Source organism: Geotrypetes seraphini, chromosome 4, assembly GCF_902459505.1.
Source record: "Geotrypetes seraphini chromosome 4, aGeoSer1.1, whole genome shotgun sequence".
NCBI lineage: Eukaryota > Metazoa > Chordata > Amphibia > Gymnophiona > Dermophiidae > Geotrypetes > Geotrypetes seraphini.
The window spans coordinates 319,930,243-319,954,482 of record NC_047087.1 but is presented as its reverse complement, the minus strand read 5'-3'; the positions used below and the strand labels follow the sequence as shown (position 1 = coordinate 319,954,482).

The 24,240-nt window shown below is 42.4% G+C and overlaps 1 protein-coding gene across 7 annotated transcripts in view; it reads left to right on the top strand.

Moving 5' to 3' along the window:
* The window catches only part of TIAL1 (TIA1 cytotoxic granule associated RNA binding protein like 1), a 539,174-nt gene that overhangs the window by 123,232 nt on the left and 391,702 nt on the right, over window positions 1-24,240 (top strand). For all 7 annotated transcript variants that reach the window (XR_004539125.1, XR_004539126.1, XM_033940857.1 and 4 more), the window contains exons 3-4: window positions 17,431-17,580; window positions 18,298-18,352. Coding sequence is in view for 5 of the 7 variants with exons in the window: in XM_033940857.1 (XP_033796748.1) it covers window positions 17,431-17,580; window positions 18,298-18,352 (205 nt within the window). In the remaining 2 variants the exon portion in view is untranslated. The remainder of the gene's footprint in view (window positions 1-17,430; window positions 17,581-18,297; window positions 18,353-24,240) is intronic.

Below are 24,240 nucleotides of genomic sequence, written 5' to 3'. Positions count from 1 at the left end.
GCAGAAAAAAAATATTGTATAGGCCGGGGACATGAGACAGCAGGAAATGGGAACTTTTCTTCCTTCTATTTTTGTGAATGGAAAGGCTGAGGATGTCAGAGAGTTCAGTTAAAATATGTGCTTTATAAGAAAATATAATAATGTGTTTTATAAAGTTTATAGCATAGCTGGCCTACCCAGTGAGGTGCTCCTAGTGGTGATGGTGGCAGCGTGTCAATGTGTTGAGAGGAAGAGGTGGTCTGGGAAATTCTGCTGAGCAAACTCCGGGCCCATTTCCACCCCCCAGTTAGTCCACTCCACTCAACTGGTTCACACACTGAGTGGGTCTTTGGGTGTTGTTTTGGGATCTCTTCCAGTGGTTTATCAGTATCTCCTTCTGGTCCAAGGAAGGAAACTTTGTTATCCTTAGCATTGACCTACAGAATATGTTTGTAACAGCGCTGCTTGTGTGGCATTAGGCTATGTAGTGATCGAAAGAAAAAAACAGACCTTTGCACATTTTTGCACTATATGGTGGGTGTATGAGGAGATTCACATTTCCTGCACAGCTAAGACCATGTGAAGTTACCTTGTGCTGTATTTGACATCTAGCAAGGTCTCTGTTTGAAAGGAAAGATCTAAACTTAAAAATGAAGTGGCCAGAAGTTATGGTAAAAGCAGATAGTGTAGCTGGTTTGAAGAAAGATTTGGACAAATTCCTGGAGGAAAAGTCCATAATCTGTTATTAAGACATGGGGGAAGTGTCTGCTTGCCCTGGATCGGTAGCATGGAACATAAGAACATAAGAAGTTGCCTCCACTGGGTCAGACCAGAGGTCCATCGCACCCAGCGGTCTGCTCCTGCGGCGGCCCATCAGGTCTATGACCTGTGAAGTGGTTCCTGACCATTTCTCTAACCTACCTCTACTTCTATCTGTACCCCTCAATCCCCTTATCCTTTAGGAACCTATCTAAACCTTCCTTGAACTCCTGTAATGTGCTCTGGCCTATCACAACCTCCGGAAGCGCGTTCCATGTGTCAACCACCCTCTGGGTAAAAAAGAACTTCCTAGCATTTGTTCTAAACCTGTCCCCTCTCAGTTTCTCTGAGTGACCCCTTGTACTTGTGGTTCCCCACAGTCTGAAGAATCTGTCCCTGTCTACCTTCTCTATGCCTCTCAGGATTTTGAAGGTTTCTATCATGTCTCCTCTAAGTCTCCGCTTTTCCAGGGAGAACAGCCCCAGCATTTTCAACCTGTCAGCGTATGAAAAGTTTTCCATACCTTTTATCAGTTTAGTCGCTCTTCTCTGGACCCCCTCAAGTACTGCCATGTCCTTCTTGAGGTACGGCGACCAGTACTGGACACAGTACTCCAGATGTGGACGCACCATTGCACGATACAGCGGAATGATGACTTCCTTCGTCCTGGTTGTGATACCCTTTTTAATGATACCCAGCATTCTGTTTGCTTTCTTTGAGGCTGTTGCACACTGTGCCGATGCTTTCAATGTTGAGTCCACCATCACCCCCAGATCTCTTTCAAGGTTGCTCACCCCTAGCAATGATCCCCCCATTTTGTATCTGAACATCGGGTTCTTTTTCCCTACATGCATGACCTTGCATTTCTCTATGTTAAAACTCATTTGCCACTTTTTTGCCCACTCTTCCAGTCTCGTTAGGTCCCTTTGCAGGTCTTCACAGTCTTCCGTGGTTCTAACTCTGCTGCAGAGTTTGGTGTCATCCGCAAATTTAATAACCTCACATTTCGTCCCCATCTCCAGGTCGTTAATAAATATATTGAATAGTAGCGGTCCCAGCACCGACCCCTGTGGAACTCTGCTCGTGACCCATTGCCAGTCTGAGTAATGGCCCTTTACTCCAACTCTCTGTTTCCTGCCTGCCAGCCAGTGTTTGATCCATCGGTGGACATCCCCCTGCACCCCGTGGCACCACAGCTTCTTAAGCAGCCGTTCGTGAGGTACCTTGTCGAAGGCTTTTTGGAAGTCAAGGTAAATGATGTCTATGGATTCCCCTTTATCCATCTGGCTGTTTATTCCTTCAAAGAAGTACAGCAAGTTCGTGAGGCATGACCTTCCCTGGCTTTTGACCAGGTATTAGTGTCCTGGATTGGCTACCATGAGAATGGGTTACTGGGCATGATGGACCATTGGTCTGACCCAGTTAGGCTATTCTTATGTTATGTTCTCATCTGTAGGGGCCTTTGTTTTCACTTCTTATTTTAATGTATTTTTTTTCTGGGAACTTATCATTGTTTTTTATAATGGGAACAAAAATGGAAGAGAATTAATGTGTGTGGGATGAGGGGGTAACTAATTTCTTCAGCTAAATAATTCAATCCACTTCAAACAGACATAGGAGAACTCACGCACCATTCACACACCCTCCAACCAAAAACGTCAAAAGAAAAAAACTGTTCGACAACCTCCTAGCCATTCGAGCTGCAACACTCGACCCCCAACTCTACAACCAATTGACATCGACCACAGACTGCAAAACCTTCAAAAAGAAATAAAAACCCTTCTATCCAAAAAACACATAAAACCGAACTAACACAATCAGAACTGTCCCAAGCATCACCTGCAACTACTCCATATGTACTTCTGATGTTATGACAATTCAGACATAATTTATGTTATGTTATGTTTGGAATATAAGAAAATTTTCACTGCCTGTTTCTATTCTGACCATTTATTCCGTTTCATGGTCATTACAAAAAAATATTTTTTTACATGGGGGGGGGGGGGGGGGGTGTCAAAAAATGATGGGCCCCGGGTGCCACATACCCTAGGTACGCCACTGCTGGTGCCTGTTACCTCCTGCACCGACCGAAGTTGCTTGCCCTAGCGCCGCAGTCTCCTCATTTAAAGGGGGAGTCCGGGCGCGCTGGTGATGACTCGGGGGGGTGGGCGGAGCTCCCTTTCGCCGCTACCCCATGCTGTTGTCTTCTTCCCTGCCTCTCTCTCTCAGTCCGCCTCCTCCTTCGCTCTCTTCGCCGGTGCCTGCTACCTCCTGCACCGGCCGAAGTTGCTTGCCCTAGCGCCGCTGTCTCCTCCTAGGAAAAAGGGGAAGAATTACAATCGTAAAAGAAAAGTGCAACAAAAAAGGGAAAATACAACAGGTTAGGGTAAAAATAATAATTAAAAAAAAAAAAAAATTTTTTTTGTCCTTAAGAAGTCAGTTGTTGTCCAAAAGAATCCTGGAACAAGAATGTTTTTAATTTTGCTTTAAATTGTTTTATATCGGATTCAATGCGCAAATGGTTAGGCAGCGAATTCCAGAGAGTAGGGGCAGTGACGGCAAAATTATTGGAGCGCAATGTATTGATTAATTTTAAAAAAGTATGACGAGAAGATTCTGAGACATTGAACGAAGAGATTTTAAAGTATTATAAGGAATTAAAAGTCTATTAATGAACTCTGGTTGATTGTTTAATTTTGTTGTAAATGTTAAAAGTAAGATTTTATAACATTCTATGTTCGACTGGTAACCAATGTGCACTAATCAGAAGAGGTGAAACGTGATCGTATTTCTTTGCGTCACAAATAATCTTAATAGCTGTGTTTTGTACAATCTGAAGCCGTCTAATTTCCTTTTTTGTAATGCAACTTGCACCAGGATAAACACTTGAAAGGAACAACAATTCACCACTGTGAAGTCAGTAATATAAAGCAATGACTTATCTGTTCCTGTTCAAACGCGACCCTATAGCGCTCCTGCAAACAAATGCCCACTTTTGGCGCTCCTCAGGGCTGTCGCTGTCTTCTGATAAGGACTTTAAAATTGATACTTCTGCAACAGTTGACCAAAGCTTATCTGCATTGGGCGAGTCTCCTTTGAAATGTAGAAAAGTGAGCAGTAGAGCTAAAGTGGGTTATACAAAATGAAAAATTGAACAAGTGCAAAATGTGATAAAGCACACGATAATGTCTACTAGACTAGCAGCCCAGGATGTCGGACTGCCAAGCCAAACCACAGAATGCACCTTGTGTCAAGACTATATAGTTAAAAAGTCCAAATATTGACTGTGACCTCAAGAAGTTGGTCAATAAAACCAACTGCATCAGAGTTTGAAGTTTCAGAACATATGGTAATGATGGCCCAAAAAATCAAGAAAGAGCAAGGTATTTATGCTTTACCTGATCCAAAAGTTGGCAAGCAGTTGCAAAAAGAAGTGATTAATAGAGTACGACAGTTTTATGAAGATGATGAATTTAGCAGAATCAGTCCTGGCAAGAAAGATTGCATTTATGTTTGGCTCGATGGAGTCAAAATACAAAAACAAAAGTACTTACTGTTGAGCAATGTAAAAGAAATGTATGTGGCATTTATTCTAGGACAAGGAGGCAGCATATTCTCACTTGTGGGTGACGTCATCCATGGAGCCTGGAACGAACAGTGATAAAAGTGTACTGCCACTTTAAGTTTTTGGAAACTTTGTAACTGCCCACATTGTGCATACATGATGAGTACCTTCCTGCCCGATGCCAGTTCACAGTACCTCAGTTCTTCGTTTTTCAGGAATCGAAGAATTGCTTTTTTCTGGACTCTGTCCATTGCAAAATTTGCCGTCAACATCATTTTTTTCTTTTTAGCACCATTGAGTTTAACTTTGCCTCTGAGATTTTTTCTGTCCATGTCAAAACCATCAAGTGGTTTTAAAAAGCGCTGTCGGTGCCAGCATCCTTTCTCAATCACTGACCCACATAGTTAGTGTTTGCAGTGTTTAGGCCCTGAGCATCGGTTAGACACCTGTACACATTGTTCCACCTTACAAAAATGGTCATTGAAACCTTGTGGCACACAGCAGGAGAAGCTGTTCGGCAAGACAATGGACTCTGGAGATTGATCAGACACTTTGGTACCAGCACTGCCATTGATGTCAGATGTCATTCCTGCCTTAGGGAAGCATGCTAAGAAGCCATCATCTTCCCAGCAAATGTCGCAGGCATCTACAGCATTGAGTCCCTTGATGCAGGCCAAACGACGCCAACACTCTCCTTTAGTGCAGGCTGTGTGTCCTTTAGGGCATGAATCCTCTTCGAAGTCACCCACACCCTGCCGCACCGATGGTACCGGCTGTTGAGCCAACGGTACTGTCACAGATCTTCAGGGAACAACTCACTGAGTTTTTCCAAAAGGAGATCAGTGACATCTTCAAATTGCACTCGACACTATGGTACTGACTCCAGGTCTACACCAACACACCGCTCAGCTTCCTATTGACGCTCTTCCAGTAGGCCTTGACGTTCTTTATCGAGATATTGATCCACCTCCTCGAAGCATCAACGATCTTCATCAAAGCATAATCTACATTGAAGTATCGACATTCTCATTCATGTCAATTCTATGCTTCCAGATATAAAAGATATTTGTGTCATTCCTCTTCCTCATTCTCATTGGATTGGTACCGACGACATTGAGGAAGGTTCTTATCACTGATCCCATCGGTCACCTAGGACTTATGACTGATCTCTCTCATGACCACACTGATTTTGAATGTGAGCCTACTTTATCTGCTCCTGAATCATATGGAATTCCTTCAGAGCTATCTCTTCCTCCTCCTCCTAGAAGGCAATCTCCTGAAGGACTTTCCTTTACTAGCTGTGACCTTAGACTCAGGAGAATCTCTGAAAATTGAATTTTCCTCGCTGATATTGGGTATTGTTATTGATTCTTCTCTTACATTTAAGGATCAGCTAAATTCTCTCATTAAAAAGTGTTTCGTCAGCCTCCATATCCTGAGAAGAGTGAGAGCGCTTTTTCATCATCAACACTTCTCTGTATTGGTTCAGTCAATTATCATGTCAAGGTTGGATTATTGCAACTCAGTGTACCTGGTTTTCTCAAAGGTCAGTCTGCAGAGACTTCAATTGATACAGAGCACTGCTGCCAAGCTCATTTTTGGCAAGAGTAAATTCGATCACGTAACCCCATTGCTCAAAGAATTACATTGGCTTCCAGTGTACCTTAGAATTCAATTTAAGTATGTTTATATTGCATTTAAAATTCTCTTTGGCATTTTTTTTTCTTTGGTTCCTTTAGATTGGAATGTACACAGATCTCATCTCGCTAGGAGTTCAAATAAATTAAAACTTACATTTCCTTCCTTAGGGGTAAAAATGGAACTTTCAAGGAATTCAGCCACTCTTTCATTTTCAAACTAACTGAGCTCTGGAATGAGTTACCACTTTTATTTAGAAGTCTAGGTCCCTTTGTTTTATTTTGGAAAGCTCTGAAAACTTTCTTGTTTACTAAACACTTTGGAAACTAACCTAGCACAGGGAGCCGCCCTGAATGGCCCACGCTGCTCCCGACACTCATAGGAATTCAATGAGCATCAGGAGCAGCGCGGGCCATTCAGCACGGCTCCCCATGTTAGAAATTGCTCTCGCAGTTTCGTAAAAAGAAGCATAAGCCATTCTAGATTTCATTCTTCTTTTATATTTATGTACTATATTTACATTATTATAAACCTAGTCGAGCACCTTTTGGTTGAAGACCCAGTTTATAAAATTAAGTTTCAGTTTAGTTTAGTTTTAGATATATTAGACAGTTGGGAAAGACTCTCCTGTCAAATTAGAGGCTGACAATGAGCCTATAACAAAGCTCCTGGATGCCTTGGATTTCAATGAGCTTCCTAAGGAGCTTTTAAATTGCCTTTACACGGTCTCCTCAAAGAGGCACTCTTTTTAAAAATTGGGAGACTCCGCTTTCTGTCACTATAGCTCCTAGAAAGATTGATTCACTCTACAGAATAATCTATCCTGGCTTTAACAAGCCGCAACGCCAACATCAATCATTGCTTGTAGAATGTAAAAAATCCTCCAGCTCCAGGGTTTATGCTGCCAGGTCAAGAGGGTCACAATATGGATAAATTTGGTCGAAGTCTTTACCAAAATTCTGTTAGCTAATAAGAGTTCTTAATTACAACTTTACATATTTTTCTGGCAAAGAAATTAACTGATTTTGAACAACATACAGGCAGTCCCTGTTTACAAACATAAGAATTGCCGCAGCTGGGTCAGACCAGTGGTCCATTGTGCCCAGCAGTCCACTCATGTGGCTACTCTTAGGTCAAAGACCAGTGTCCTATTTGAGTATAGCCTTACCTGCGTACGTTCTGGTTCAGCAGGAACTTATCTAACCCTTTCTTGAATCCCTGGAGGGTGCTTTCTCCTATAACAGCCTCTGGAACAGCGTTCCAGATTTCTACCACTCTCTGGGTGAAGAAGAACTTCCTTACGTTTGTATGGAATCTATTCCTTTCTAACTTTAGAGAGTGCCCTCTTGTTCTCTTCACCTTGGAGAGGGTGAACAATCTCTCTTTCTCTACTAAGTCAATTCCCTTCAATATCTTGAATGTTTCGATCATGTCTTCTCTCAGTCCTGCTCTACCATTGGTGTCCCTAAGCGCCCCTCTCCCTCCCTCCCTGAGTTTCAATGTGCCCCTTTCCCTCCCTTCTTGAATTTCAATGTGCCCCTCTCCCTCCCGAGTTCCAACACACTCCTCTTTCTCCCTCCTTCCCTCCATTCTGTGCCTCAAGTATGTGCCTCCCTCCAGCAGGTGTTTACTTTCTAGACGGCTCTGTCCTCCTTTCAACCGCAATCGTTTCTCTGCACAAAGTCGTGGGGAGCGGCTCCTACGCACGTCCTGCTGATGACCTTTGAAGGAAAGATTTCTAGCCTAGTGCCTAACCCTCAGTAAGCCTGGTTCTAAGAGAGAGGTTGTAGAAGTTCAGCATTAAACATAGAAACATAGAAATAGACGGCAGATAAGGGCCACGGCCCATCTAGTCTGCCCACCCCAATGACCCTCCCCTACCTTTCTCTGTGAATAGATCCCACGTGTCTATTCCATTTGGCCTTAAAATTAAGCATGCTGCTGGCCTCAATAACCTGAAGTGGAAAAGTATTCCAGCAATCAACCACCCTTTCAGTGAAAAAGAATTTCCTGGTGTCCCCATGCAGTTTCCCGCCCCTGATTTTCCACGGATGCCCTCTTGTTGCCGCGGGACTCTTGAAAAAGAAGATATCTAGTTTTTCACAGCAACCTGTGAACTAATATCTGGGAAAGGTAAACTTGGGTTTCAGTAGGTTATATCATTGTAGTTCTCTTTTTAAGCTCAGCAAAATCAGTTAGGCAATAATGTAGCCTTAAAGTCTCTTAGGGCTTAATACAAAACAGTATTTTAGCCTAGATTAGTGTTTTAGGTTGCATTTGAAGGCATAATATCAGATTAGGGCACAAATAGCTGTTGAGGAAAGACTCTGGTTTTAATTTAATTCCCTCTCGCCCACCCCAAGGCAGAGCTTTTTGATTTATAGGTTCTTCAGCCAAACAGGAACAGGGCATTGCTTTAGTAGGTTTTTCTGCCTTTTCTTTATTTTTCCAGGTGTAAATACTTCTGCACCACAGTATGGCTGGGAAACATCATATCAGCAAAGGTGCTGCTCAGGTTTTAACTTCTGTCTCTGTGCAGACAGAAAATGTTACCCAGGCAGAGGGAGTGGTTCCATGTGCAAGCTGACTTCAGCTTGAAAATCTCATGAAGAAAGTAAAGGAGCTGAGAGAGGATGTGGCAAGACTGAGAAGCATCCATGAGAATGAGAGGTACATCGATAAAATGGTTCATGAGGCATCAAAGATTTTCAGCAGTGGGGAAGAGGCATTGCTGAGGGAAGACAGCTGGACTCAGATTACGGAACACTGCAAGATGGGCAGTGTGACTCCCCCCTGCCCTTGAACTGAAGAACCGGTATGCTGTCCTGGAAGTGGAGTAGATGAGAGCATCCCAAGAAGAGGAAGGACCAAAGCTTGAAAGCCTAAAAATTACTGGATCCCTGACCACTATCCGTGACCAATATGTTTCTAGGATTTAAACTAGAAGGTGGGGGTGACGTATGTATGGAACATAAGAATTGCCGCTTCTGGGTCAGACCAGTGGTCCATTGTGCCCAGCAATCCGCTCCCGCAGCGGCCCTTAGATCAAAGACCAGTGCCCTAACTGAGACTAGCCTTGCCTGCTTACGTTCTGCTTCAGCAGGAACTTGTCTAACTTTGTCTTGAATCCCTGGAGAGTGTTTTCCCCTATAATAGCCTCCGGAAGAGCGTTCCAGTTTTCTATGTTTGTACGGAATCTATCCCCTTTTAACTTTAGAGAGTGCCCTCTTGTTCTCTCTACCTTGGAGAGGGTGAACAACCTGTCTTTATCTACTAAGTCTATTCCCTTCATTATCTTGAATGTTTTGATCATGTCCCCTCTCTGTCTCTTCTTTTCAAGGGAGAAGAGGCCCAGTTTCTCTAATCTCTCACTGTACGGCAACTCCTCCAGCTCCTTAACCATTTTAGCCGCTCTTCTCTGGACCCTTTCAAGTAGTACTGTGTCCGTCTTCATGTACGGCGACCAATGCAGGATGCAATATTCCAGGTGGGGGCGTACCATGGCCCGGTACAGAGCCATGATGACTTTCTCCGATGTGTTTCTGATCCCCTTCTTAATCATTCCTAGCATTCTTTTCACTGTCGCTGTCGCTGCGCATTGCGCAGACAGCTTCATTGATTTGTCGACCAGTAGTTCCAAGTCTCTTTTTGTTATCGACAGTTACACTTATCCACGTTAAACCTCATTTGCCATATTGCAGCCCATTTTTATAGCATATTTATGTCACATTGCAGGTCTTCGCAATCCTTTTGTGTCTTCACTACTCTGAATAACTTTATATTGTCTGCAAATTTAATCACCTCGCTCGTCGTACCAATTTCCAGGTCGTTTATAAATATGTTGAAGAGCACGGGTCCAAGCACCGAATTCTGCGGCACTTCACTGGTGATGCTTTTCCAGTCCGAGTCTTCCCATTTACCCCACTCTCTGTTTCCTATCCGCCAGCCAATTTTTAATCCACATGAGTATTTCACCCTCGATTCCATGGCTTGCAATTTTTCGAAGTAGTCGTTCATGCGGGACTTTGTCAAACGCCTTCTGAAAATCCAGATATACAGTATTGACCGGGTCACCCTTGTCTATCTGCCTGTTTATTCCTTCGAAGAAGTGCAGCAAGTTCATCAAGCAAGATCTTCCTCTCCTGAAGCCGTGCTGGCTGGTCCTCATCAGATCGTATCCATCAAGGTGATCAATGATGCAGTCCTTTTATCAGCACCTCTACCATATTTCCCGGTACCGAGGTCATTCTCACTGGTCTGTAGTTTCCCGGATCTCCCCTCGAACCTTTCTTGAAGATCGGCGTAACAGTCAACACTTTCCAGTCTTTCGGAATCCTTCCCGATTCGATCTACAGATTGGCTGTTAGTTGAAGCAGTTCAGCTATAGCCCTTTCAGTTCCTTGATTACTCTTGGATGGATGCCATCCAGTCCCGGGGATTTATTGTTTTTAAGCCTATCAATCTCCCTGCATACATCTTCTAGACTGACCGTCAACCCTGTCAGTTTCCCTTCTTCGTTTCCTGCGTATAGCCTTTCGGCTTCCGGTATGTTGTGTATATCCTCTTTGGTAAATACAGACGCAAAAAATGTGTTCATTTTGCCTGCGATGGCTTTGTCCTCCTTTAGCACTCCCTTTATTCCATGGTCATCCAACGGCTCTACCGCTTCCTTCGCAGGTCATTTCCCCTTAATATATCAAAATAATGGCTTGAAGTTTTTTGCCTCCTTGGCTGTTTTTTCCTCGTCTCTTTTGGCCCCTCTTACCGCCTTATGGCACCTGCTTTGATGTTTGTGCTTTTTCCAGTTTTCATCCGTTTTTGACCTTTTCCATTCCTAAAATGCAGTCTTCTGTCTCTGATTGCTTCCTTCACCGCTACAGTGAGCCACTCCATTCCTTGTTCTTTTTCCTCTTGGATTCTTTGTTGATACGCAGGATATATAGATTTTGCGCCTCGGTGACTGTGTCCTTAAAAAGGGACCATGCTTGCTCTAGCGTTTTTACAGTGCTTATCCTCTTCTTAATCTTCTTCCCCACCATGAATCTCATCCCTTCGTAATTCCCTTTTCGTAAGTTCAGTGCTGTGGCCGTCGTTCTGGTTTGATGTTTTGCCCCTGTGTCCAGGTTGAAGTGGATCATATTGTGATCACTGCTTCCCAGTGTCGCTTTTACTTCTACACCTTGCACTGGTTCTCATAGTCCATAAGAACATAAGAATTGCTGCTGCTGGGTCAGACCAGTGGTCCATCATGCCCAGCAGTCCGCTCACGCGGCGGCCCTCTGGTCAAAGACCAGCACCCTATCTGAGACTAGTCCTACCAGCAACTAAGATGCTTCCTTGTTCATTATGAACTTGTCTAATTTGTCTTGAATCCCTGGAGGGTGTTTTCCCCTATGACAGACTCTGGAAGAGCGTTCCAGTTTTCTACCACTCTGGGTGAAGAAGAACTTTCTTATGTTCGTAGGAATCTATCCCCTTTCAATTTTAGAGAGTGCCCTCTCATTCCTCCTACCTTGGAGAGGGTGAACAACCTCTCCTTATGTACTAAGTCTTTTCCCTTCAGTACCTTGAATGTTTTGATCATGTCTCCTCTCAATCTCCTCTGTTCAAGGGAGAAAAGGCCCAGTTTCTCTAATCTTTCACTGTACGGCAACTCCTTCAGCCCCTTAACCATCTTAGTTGCTCTTCTCTGGACCCTCTCGAGTAGTACCGTGTCCTTCTTCATATACGGCGACCAGTGCTGGATGCAGTACTCCAGATGAGGGTGCACTGTGGCCCGGTACAGCGGCATGATAACCTTCTCCGATCTGTTCATGATCCCCTTCTTTATCATTTTTATCATTCTGTTTGCCCTTTTTGCCGCTGCCGCTGCACATTGCGTGGATGGCTTCATCTACTTGTCGATCATAACTCCCAAGTCTCTTTTCTGGGAGGTCTCTCCAAGTACCGCCCGGATATCCTGTATTTGTGCATGAGATTTTTGTTACCTACATGCATCACTTTACACTTATCCATGTTGAACCTCATCTGCCATTTAGAATTAAGTCCAGAATTGCATTTCCTCTCTTATTTTCCTTGACAAGTTGTTCCAGGAACTTGGTCTCCCTACCGCAGCCGGAGGTGCCTAGGTTCCAGTCTAACCCCGGATAATTGAAGTCACCCATGATAACTGTGTTGCTTCCCTTGCAGTTTCTTTTAATCTCATCCATCATTTCTCCATCAATTTTATGGACTGCCCTGAGGGTCAGTAGTAGATGCCCATCTTCTTTTCCATTCCATTTGTTCCCGGAATTTTGATCCATAGAGACTCTACCTTATTTTTCATTCTGGCGTGGTCTCTCTGGTAGACTTAATTCGCGCTTTGACATATAGGACAATACTCCCACCTTTTTGACCTGCTCTGTCTCTGAGATATAGCATGTATCCCGGTAGCACAGTGTCCCAGACGTTTTCCTCGTTCCACCATGTTTCCATGATGCCGATGATGTTATCTTTTTGTGTCATAGCTTCCAATTCCCCTATCTTATTCCTTAGGCTCCTTGCGTTCGTGTACATACACTAGAGTTTGCGGCCTGTTACTTTCTTGCATTTCCTTCCCTCTTGTGTCTGTCTTGCCTATGTTCCGGTGAGTCTTCCCTGCTATCTTCCAGGAAGGTATCCTCTGGGTATATTGGTTCCCGAACCATCAACTCTTGGTCGACTGTCGGCTTTCCCCTTCTTCCTAGTTTAAAAACTTCTCAATTTCTCTCTTGATGTTGCTTGCAAGTAGCCTCGTTCCGTCTCCACTGAGGTGGATTTGAACAGATCAATCAATTAGCTATGTACACTACTACTCTCTCTCCTAGACACAGCCAAACAACTCCTAAGCAAAGGCAAATAAATGCTGCTCATTCAACTAGATCTCACTGCAGCATTTGACCTGGTAGATCATGACATCCTACTACAAACACTGGAGGCAATAGGAATCACAGGCAGAGTCTGCAATTGGTTTGAATGATTCCTCCGCTCAAGGAAATACAGAGTCAAAGCAAAGAAAGAACAGAAACCTGGAACAACTCCTGCGGAGTCCCCCAAGGCTCTCCACTATCCTCAACACTTTTCAACCTCTATGTAGTCACACTCGGCACATGCCTAGACAAATGAGGCAAACTTCATACCGCTACGCAGATGATACACCATCATCCTGCCTTTTGACCAGTCCACCAACGACACAACAATCAATATTCCTTGTGAAGGCAATGACCTCTTTGATGAATCCGTAGAGGCCGCCACCAAGAAGTTGTCTGAGTATGAAAAACCTTTTGCTTCAATTGTCAGACCAAAGCCAAAGCCGGCTCCTACAAAACCTTCTCGACCTCTTCCATCCTTCCAGAGGCACTATCCTCCAAGGGTGGCTCCTTACACTCGAAAACCCCCCAAGAAACAACAGCAATAGAAGCAACAGAAACCTCAGCCTTCTGCTGCACCTAAGGCTGCTCAGCCTCTTTGATTGTCTCAAACAGAGCATAACCTCCTGCGTTCTGTCTATGTCCTCCATTCCACCCATAGGAGGTTGTCTCCATCATTTTTACCATCGATGGGAGACCATTACTACAGTTTAAATTTGGATATTTTTGCTGTAAGGCACTATTTGGTTTAGCCCCTAAATATTTAACAGACCTTTTGTTTTTCTCAACCAATAGACACAAGAGAAGGTCACACTTGAACTTTGTTTCTCCACCGATTAAAGGATGTAAATTTAAAAGACATCATCAACATCTTTTCTCATATCGGGCAGCATTATGGAGTAAAGATCTGGAACAATTACTTATGCTTGCTAACACTTATGGGGAATTTAGGAAACACCTAAAAGCATATCTGTTCCAGAAGTACTTAGGTACGGATTTGCACAATCTTTCCCACAATAACTGATCTCTAGAGCTGTCAGTCACTAGTCTTTAACTTTATTTGTTCTACTCAGTTTGTAACATTCTTAATCATTGTAAACCGCATAGAACTTCATGGACCTGCAGGATATAAACTGTTATTATTATTATTATCATTACATCCGACCTCTGGGTTTTGTCAATAATCAAGGAAGGATGCTCTCTTCATTTCATTCAGGTTCCACCAGAACGTCCTCCAAGAGAGTATCCTTCCAATCCATCCCAGACCGCCCTTCTTCTTTGGGATGCTCAAGCTCTGCTTCATCTCCGTGCCATCAAGGAAGTTCCTCTGGAACAGCAGAGCAGGGGTTTTTACTCCCGATAACTTCCTAGTTCCGAAGAAGACGGGCGATCTGCGGCCCATACTGGATCTCAGGGCTCTCAACAAATTTTTGGTCAAAGAAAAGTTTCATATGCTGTCCCTGGCATCCCTTTATCCCCTTCTAGATCAGAATGATTGGTTATGTTCTCTAGATCTCAAGCAGGCTTACACTCACATTCCCATTCACCCAGCCTCCTGTCAATACCTCAGATTTCGGGTGGGGAATCTGCATTATCAATACAGAGTGCTACCCTTCGGCCTGGCATCATCTCCCAGAGTGTTCACCAAGTGCCTATTGGTGATAGCAGCAGCTATAAGGAACCATGGTCTTCAGGTGTTTCCCTACCTAGACGACTGGCTCATCAAAGATTCAACATCTCAGGGGGTTATTGTAGCAACCCAACGGACTACGTGGTTCCTACAAAGCTTGGGATTCAAAATCAACTTTCCCAAATCCCATCTTCAGCCCTCTCAGAATCTACAGTTCATCTGGACACTGTCCAACTCAGAGTATTTCTTCCTCAACAACATCTGGATGCTCTTCTTCAGCTCTGTCACGAAGTGTCTTCCCGCTCTTCAATCTCAGCGAGACACATGATGGTACTACTAGGTCACATGGCCTCGACAGTTCACGTGACTCCTTTTGCCAGACTTCACTTCAGAATTCCTCAGTGAACCCTGGCTTCTCAGTGGACACAGGCTTGTGAGCCACTCTCTCGACACATTACAGTCACTCCTTCCTTGAAACAGTCTCTCCGCTGGTGGATGCTCTCTTTCAATCTCTTCAGAGATTTACTGTTTCAGATGCTGCCCTATCAGTAGTTCCTCACGACAGATTCTTCGACCTACGCTTGGTGGGCTCACCTTGACAGTCTCCGTACTCAAGGCCACTGATCCAGCACAGATCGTCAGTGTCATATCAATCTGTTGGAACTCAGAGCGATCTTCAATGCTCTCAAAGCTTTTCAACATCTTCTTCATGACCAAGTAGTCCTCATTTGGACGGACAACCAAGTCGCCATGTACTATGTCAACAAGCAGGGTGGAATGGGATCTCTCTCCCTTTGGCACGAAGCTCTGAAGGTTTGAGACTGGGAAATCCTCCACAACACCTTCCTGAAAGCTGTCTACATCCATGGGGCGAAAAACTGTTTGGCGGACAAATTGAGTCGTCTTCTTCAACCTCACGAATGGCCACTTAATTCCTTGCCTCTTCATCACATTTTTTCTCAATGGGGAACTCCTCAGATAGATTTCTTTGCATCTCCCCACAACCACAAACTTCCTAAATTCTGTTCCAGGATATATTCTCCTCATCGCCTCGAGGCAGATGCTTTTCTACTGGAATGGACGAATCTCTTCCTGTATGCATTCCCTCTCATTCTCAAGACTCTAGTCAAGTTGAAGAACGATCATACCACCATGATTCTGATAGCTCCTCGGTGGCCAAGACAACCTTTGTACTCTCTTCTACTTCAACTCAGCAGCAGGGAGCCAGACCTTCTACCAGTTTTTCCATCTCTGCTTACACAGAGTCAAGGATCTCTACTTCATCCCAACCTGCAGTCTCTACACCTGACAGCTTGGTACCTCTCAACATAACTCCTTTTCAGTTTTCTCAATCTGTAAGAGACTTTTTAGTGGTTTCTAGAAAGCCTGCCACTAGACAATGCTGTCACGAAAAATTGACTAGATTTTCTACGTGATGCATCTCTCATGACATAGAGCCTTGAGATACCTCCTTGGCTTTTGTCTTGGATTATCTTTTCCACTTGCCTACCTCTGGTCTCAAATCTACATCTACCTGAGTCCATTTTAGTGCAAAAATTGCTGCTTTCCATCAGCCTATTTAAGGGAAACCCCTCTCTGCTCATCCGTTGGTTTCCAAATTTATGAAAGGACTTTTCAATGTCAAACCTCCTCTCAAACCACCTCCAGTGGTTTGGGATCTCAATGTTGTTCTTGCTCAATTGATGAAGCCTCCATTTGAACCAATGTCTACGGCTCATCTGAAATATCTCACTTGGAAAGTGGTCTTTCTCTTTGCCCTCACATCTACTCAAAGTGATTTCAGAATTTCATCTAAAGCAATCTATTGTACTTCCAGTGTTTTATCCACGGCCTCATTCTCACCCTGGAGAATCAGCTCTTCATACTCTGGACTGTAAATGTGCTTTGGCCTTCTACCTGGAACGCACCAAACCACACAGATCTGCTCCTTCGATCCAAACAAGTTGGGACATCCAATTTCTAAGCATACCATCTCCAACTGGATGGCTGTTTGTATCTCTTTCTGCTATGCCCAGGCTGGACTGCATCTACAGAGTTAAGTCACAGCCCACGGTGGATTCAGTGGCTTTCTTCAGATCCACTCCTATTGAGGAAATTTGCTAAGCTGCCCACCTGGTCCTTGGTTCATACTTTCATCTCTCATTATTGTCTAGATGTTTTCTCCAGACGGGATGGCCATTTTGGCCAGAGAGTATTATAAAATTTATTCTTCTAAGTTGCCAATACTCCCACCATCCCATTCTGGTTAGCTTGGAGGTCACCCATATGTGAGAATAGGCTGCCTGCTTGTCCTGGGATAAAGCACAGTTACTTACCGTAACAGTTGTTATCCAGGGACAGCAGGCAGCTATTCTCACAACCCACCCACCTCCCCTAGTTGGCTTCTCTGCTAGCTATCTGAACTGAGGAGACTCACCCTGTGCTGGGCAGGAAGGCACTTGCGCATGCGTGGTGCGGCAGACTTGAAACTTCTGAGTTTCTACAAGCAAGTCTGCTTGCGAGGCTGTCCGCATCTGAGCTCCGTGGATGATGTCAGAAATATGTGAGAATAGCTGCCTGCTGTCCCTGGATAACAACTGTTACGGTAAGTAACTGTGCTTTATTGGTGCCTGGTTGGTGTAGGCATTAGCATAAGGAGATGTTCCAGTTTGCACCATTCCCTATATTGGTGATGCCACTGAAAGTTAATATTCTCTTTCATCATCTGCTGGTAGGGAAACATAACCTATCTTTTCATGATACAGCATGATTCAAGGAAAGGAAATTGTCAGGTAAGACTAAACTTTACCTTTTCTACCAATGTGTTAGCTTTGGTATCCATTTCCTGGATTTACAGTTAACTTTTTTTGTAACTTGTGTTTTTATAATGTCAATTCATAATTTGTGATTGCAATTTCTTGTTAACAATATATTACTATTTAGTAACTCATTTTCCAAAATTTTCTTCTCAGCAACCTGATAGCAGAAGGGTCGGCTCTTCTGTTGGATTTTCTGTTTTGCAGCATCCAAGCAATGACCCGTATTGCTTTGTGGAATTCTATGAACACAGAGATGCAGCTGCTGCATTAGCTGCCATGAATGGGCGAAAAATATTGGGAAAGGTAAGCTGAAGAAAGAGGACTGAAGAAGCTTAGTCATTTTTTTTCTCATTCAGTGTTTCCATGCCCAGATTATGAATTGCGTGGATTTAAAGTACCCTTTCTTCCATTTTTTTAAAACTGCTTTATAGTTTAACCTGCGTTTTCTATGATATAATATATTTCATGTTGATTTTATTCTTCTGTGATTGATTGTTCTGTGCCCTCTGTGTTCTGCATTGGAAGGGTGCAATATAAGTAAAAATTATTATTTTTGCCTTTAGTGCGTCTTTCTCCACTGGAATGCATGGGAGCAGAAGTCCATTTATTTCGAAGGGTATCAACTTTATTTTAAACACTGCATTCTCAGAAAAGTTCTTACAGTTATCGTTAAAGAAACTTTTATGGATTTTCTCCCATTCTGTGCTTGTTATAACTTTTTTTTTAATTAAGAAGATCTTACTAATTATCACAGCTGGTGTCATAGAGCACAGTTTGGTGTCCATGTTGTCTTCCTTTTGTGGGAAGGAGATTAATGAGGTGTGACCCCAGACATATTAGTGACTCTGGCATGCAGAAATCTCATGCTTTGGTGGCGCACTGAGTGGTTATATTCTTTTTCTTTCATTAGTAAATGGTATAATTACATACATGCAAATAGCAAATCTAGTAAGTCATTTAAAATATTTAAGTTTTAACATTGTTGTAAATATATATTAACAATATTACATGTATTTTCAGGAAGTCAAAGTAAACTGGGCAACTACCCCAAGTAGCCAGAAAAAAGACACTTCCAGTAAGTGAACATATACTGTACTGTTAAATCAGCTGAGTGCATCTCTTTATTTGTCTATTTAACTGGATTTAGCTCAAACCTTTTCAGTAGCAACTCAAGATGAGTTGTATTCCAGGTTCTGCTTGTATTCAGTGGTAACCCTCTTATCTTTTGCCCTTTGGAAAGGAATGAGTTATCTTGCTTTATGTGTTTGCAAAAATTTTATGTTTAAATCTGTTTTTATTCACAAGAAAGAACCACAAACCAACAAATGCAAAATAGCAGACAAGAAATTGAAATTATATAAGATAGGGACCCTCCCCAAGAGGACTGGACTCTGATGTCCTCTCGGGTTACAGAGATTCCCCTTCCCCCAACCCATGTGTTTGCAAAAATTTTATTTCCCCCCACTGAAAAAAATTAGAAGAATTTGAAATGACTTTTATATTATTATTAAAAAAGCCCTACAGTTCCATACTAAACTATATGAATTTCAAGCTGGGACTTCTCAATACTGGTCCTTGAGGGTTGCAGACAGGCCTGGTTTATGTGCTACCCACAATATATGTATATATTCAATTCCTGTGCAAACAGCATACAATTCCTTACAAATGGGTTAAGTGTCCCAACTTGCTAGTTGCTTACAGAAGACATCAATAATTTTCTTCTCTCCATCCCCTTGTTTCTCTGGCAGCGCCCTCTCTCCTCAGTTATAACTGCATGTGAGTTGAGAAGATGTCTTTTTATCTGCTCTGCACTAGATTTTTTATTTTCAGGTCTTAAAAAATATGATCATGTGACTCCATTTTATTGTGAATTGCATTGGCTGCCAATGGAGGCTCGTGTTTTGTTTAAGTTGGGTTGCTTTTGCTATAAGGTTATGTATGGTACCGCTCTGTTTTATATGGTTAATAGATTCTCTCTAGCATCGTATAAAAATAGTAGAAAGTCTCATGCCCTATTCACCTTTCCTTCAGTACAGGGCTGTAAAACTAAGAAATTTCTGAATCATACTTTAGCATTCCAAGCAGCTTCACACGACAGAGAATTTTGATTGTTGTTGCTTGGAGCTTGTTCTTATAAATATTTCAGAACTCAACTGAAAACTTATCTCTTTTCAAAATACTTGGTCAAATAATTTATTTTTCTCATTCTTAAATTGATTTTAGTTTATAATCTTTTGTAAACTGCATAGAACTCATGGTTACATGGTTAAGAAGTTCTATATGTTGTTATGTTAATCCAATCTTATATCAAGTCTTCCCTGTGCTAAGAGGGACAGTTCTGCTTGGGAAAAGTCGGACATCTGTGTCTGTTTCCAGGAGGGCCACACTTTTTTAAAAGAGTACCTACCTGGCTGGCCTGTGTAACACTTGGGAGCTTGGGGTCAGGTCCCCTGGGCCCAGTGCTCGCCCCTGCAATCAGACTTGAGCGGAAGCTGATTTGACCCCATGACTGCTTGAAAGACTTGGCAGAGGTCGGCTTCATTCCTCCCCCCTCAAAAAAAAAAAAGAATTGTATGGAAGAGTGAGGGGTCGAGGGTTTTAGGTTTTTGGAACCTGAATAAAAGACAGCTCAAAGAGAGAAGCTGCTGGAGCCACTCTTTCTAGCTGCAGTGAGAAGCTGATGCAGGCACAGCACATGGCAGGTCTGTGAGTAGAGCTCATTACTGTCTATGGGAAATTCAAGGTAGGTCTGAGTTTAACAAAAATAAGGGTTTCTGAGGTTCTCCACCTCTAAAATCCTATTTTGTGTAATTTTGGTCTTTTAGTTTTGCTCATTCAAAAAATAGAAAAAGTGAAAAATTCTTGGATTAACCAAAACAAATCCAGATCCACACAAGGTTAATCATACCCAAACTGGGCAGCTAAATGAAGGAAATAATCTCAGAATTACCGCTCCAAGGATCATAGTAATATTATCCTTATAGGAATTGTGGCATGGGTATCTTTCATAGATCCAAAACCTTCATATATTATAATGTCAAGTGGACCAATACTGAAAACCACCCATACTCGACCCTCCTTGAAATCCAACCAAATTTTACAGGGGTGTTGTCTAGGGTCTCAAATGAAACTCTGCAAAATATTTTGGATCTATCTCAATTTGGTCAGAAGCTAGGGGTGGTTGAACAAAAGCAATTGATCCACTCCCATGCCTCGTGTGACCTAAAATGCCAACTTTGCTTAAATACTGTGGCAGAAGGAAACTACCTAGGAGTCTGAAATTTTGCAGTTTGGTACAACACCTTGGGGCAAATTTCTTTGCCAAGTTTGAAATCTTTTGTGAACGTGCTTCCATTTCTACAGGTCAGCAAAGTAGACAAAAAAATTCATGAATGATAAATGTCAAAGGCAGGTGTAGTGAGGGAAAAGTCAGGAGAAAGAAAAGACAAATGGATAGTCGCTTGAAGGAGAATTAGCAGATGACAGGAAAGCAGAAAAAAGAAACTGGAACCAACATGATGGTAAAATAAAACATCCATACAACAAAGGCCGATGATAAATGTATTTTAAATGTTTATTTTATGTTTAAATGTTTTTTTATTGGTTTTAACAAAACACAAACAGCAAACCAGCATCACATAATCCAAAATAACCAATCACCAAGAACACAATATCCCCCAATCCTCCCTCCCCCGAACATTCCACATGACAATCCTGTAAAAGAAAAAAGATTAACCTGGCATCAGTGTTACATATTCAATATTCTACTGCGTGCCTGCGGTGTGAGATCAGTCCAAAATGGTTTCCCACAATACACAAAAACGGCATCCTGATGTGGAATTCATATTCGAAATACATCGGCACTCCAAGGCCGCTTGAAGTATCAGCAGAGAACACCAGTGTTGCATCGATGGCGCCTCAGGAGTTAACCAGATGTATAATATAGCTTTCTTACCCAGCAGCATGACTCGGTCTACAAAGGCTGCCATGCCCTGTGGTTTAGGAGTCACAATCTTGTATTGTCCAAATAAAGAAGCTGGTGTAGGAGTCCATGTACGATTCCACAAAGTTGAGACAGATCTGCCTAAGGCCATCCAAAAAGCAACACTTTATATAATATAGTAACATATAGAAATAGCTTGCCCAGAAATAGCTAAGAAAAAAAAATTAATTAAATTAAAAAAAAAATAAATTTAAATTGAATCAGGTGGGCAGACTGGATGGACCATTCGGGTCTTTATCTGCCGTCATCTACTATGTTACTATGTTACTAAGACCAGAATTGATGGCCCAGAGAGGCATAGGAGGTAGCACATTTAATACAACAATGGGACTTAGTGATGCGCATCCAATAAGCATGTGTAGGAGAAATAGGAAGGTGAAGTAAAAATGTATGTTGGAGTTCCCAATGGGTAATATTAGTCATCAATTTGAGAGCGTTCTTCAAAGCTCTACTAATATGCTGCTCCAAAAGAGTACAATGTAAGTCCGTAGCCCAGAGTCCTGTTAGAATCTCAAAGTTGGCCCCCGACTGATCCAATAATCCAACATGATGAAAACGAAGCGGGATGATGTTTTGTTCTGACAAGCTAAACATTTCAGAGATTACCTCCCAAGTTGCTTCTGTCATTGAGTCAGAGAGCAAAGAATGAATATAATGTCTAACCTGAAAATAATGAAATACATCAGAACTAGATAACACATAGATGTCTTGTAACAGTGTAGATGTATAAAGAGTACCTTCATCATCAAACAGTTGAAATAAAAATTGTAAACCCTTAGTTTTCAAAGATTGAAAAGCATGACAGTGAGTACCTGGTACAAAATCCCTGTTCCCCTGAAGAGGTAGGTAAGGAGAAGATTTAAAGGAAACAAAGAGAGCACGGCATACCCAATGCCAGGTCCTGCAAGCTGGAGCAAAAACAAGATATGCAGAAATAATTTTGCAAAGGCTTGGAGGCGTAGCATGCAACATAGCACTGAAATGAGTGGGGTATACTAAAGAAGTTTCCAACAGAGTATCTGAAAAATAAGAAGTCCCCCTGAACCAGTCATTTATATGTTGCATTTGACATGCCAGGGCGTACCATTTTATATTTAGCAACCCACACAAGAGCGGGCATAAGAAAGCTGTGCCCTCTGTCCACCCCACAAAAACCCCTCGATCCCTGCAATTAGTTTCACCTCCTGGTTGCGAGTAATCAATAGGGGTAGCACCTGAAATCAGTACAACCATCATAGAAAGAGAACCATGTTGTAAAGAGTCACCCTACCAGAAATAAACAGTGGAAAGGATGCCCAAATATGCAGCATAGTTAAGGTGGTACGCAACAAGGCATCAAAGTTCTGTGCGTATAACTGGGTCAAGTTCCTAGGCAATATGACCCCCAGATATTTCAAAGATGTGGTAGCCCAAGAAAAAGGAAACTCCCCCTCCCAGAAGTCCTGCAATGTAGCCAGTATCTCCAAAACCACAGATTTTTGCCTGTTCAAAGTAAACCCAGAATATGTAATGTAATGTAATTTATTTCTTATATACCGCTATATCCGTTAGGTTCTAAGCGGTTTGAAGAAAATATACATTAAGATTATAAATGAGAAGTAAGAAGGTACTTAAAAAATTCCCTTACTGTCCCGAAGGCTCACAATCTAACTAAAGTACCTGGAAATTAATAAAGAAGAGAAAATAAAGATGGTTGAAAAAAGAAAAATTCTATGTGAATTTATAGGATGGAAATTAAACTGACAGTGAAGAACTGTATGAAAAATACATATGGAATGCAGTTAGAGAGGGTAAGTTACAATCTATTTATGGTATTTGTTTAATTGGAAGGTGTTAAGGTGGGTAATTTGGGGGAAGGTTATCTGAAGGTAGGTGAATCTTCTGGAGCTAAAAGAGGAGGGGTTAAGATATTTGGATGAATTTTTTGAAAAGCAGGGTTTTGATTTCTTTTCTGAATGTTTTGAAGTTGTCTGATATTGTCATAAGATTGGAGATGGAATGGTTGATTTTTGCTGCTTGTGTTGCTAGAAGGTTGTCAAACATTTTCTTGCGTTGTGTGCCTTTGAGTGGGGGGAAGGCGAAAGGGTTTGAGGTTCTTCTGTGTCTTGAGGTGGAGATAAAATTCAGCCAGTGCATTCATTAACTGGGACATAGACAAATGCAGGTCAGGCAACACAAAGAGCAAATCATCAGCGAAAGCCATAACCTTTATGGAAGACGTAGAGATGGTCATCCCCAAAATAGCAGGGTCTCGGCGGACTGTACACAAAAAGGGTTCTAAATAAATGAGGAACAACAGGGGAGACAGCGGGCAGCCCTGTCTAGTGCCCCCTCTCAATTAAGAATTGTTCCGTACAGATATCATTAACCAGCAAGTGGGCTACTGGAGCTGGTGTACAGTACTCATAGCGCATGAATAATAATAATAACTTTATTCTTATATACCGCCAACAATCTTGCAACTTCTAGGCGGTTTACAATGAAGAGAAACTGTACAGACAGCGAATTACAGAGTATAGCATTGAACATCTTGTGATAGTAACAGGAGAGTTACAGGGCTGTGTATTACATGGTTTCACAATGAGTAGCATTATACAGTCGACGATATTCAGAGCATAAGTAGGAGAAGAGAAAGGAGATTGCGCTTTGAGTTACAAAGGTGCAAGGCTGCGAAGGTGAAAAAGATAACATAAGATGTTGATGAGAAGTAAGTTGGTACATTTGAACGAAGGACAGGCACCAGTGGGAAAAACAATTAAAGATAGAAATTTTGGCAGAAGAGGGTAGACGGACTCCTTGGGATGGGAGGAGGCTCCGATTTTAGGGGAGAAGTCTGGTTAGGTTATAAATTTCTTAAACAATGTGGTTTTTAGTTCTTTCCTAAAGATACTATATGATTCTCTGGCGGCATAAGTGAAGTAGCCTGTCCAAGTTTGCAGTCTACCTGCTTGGAATTTGAA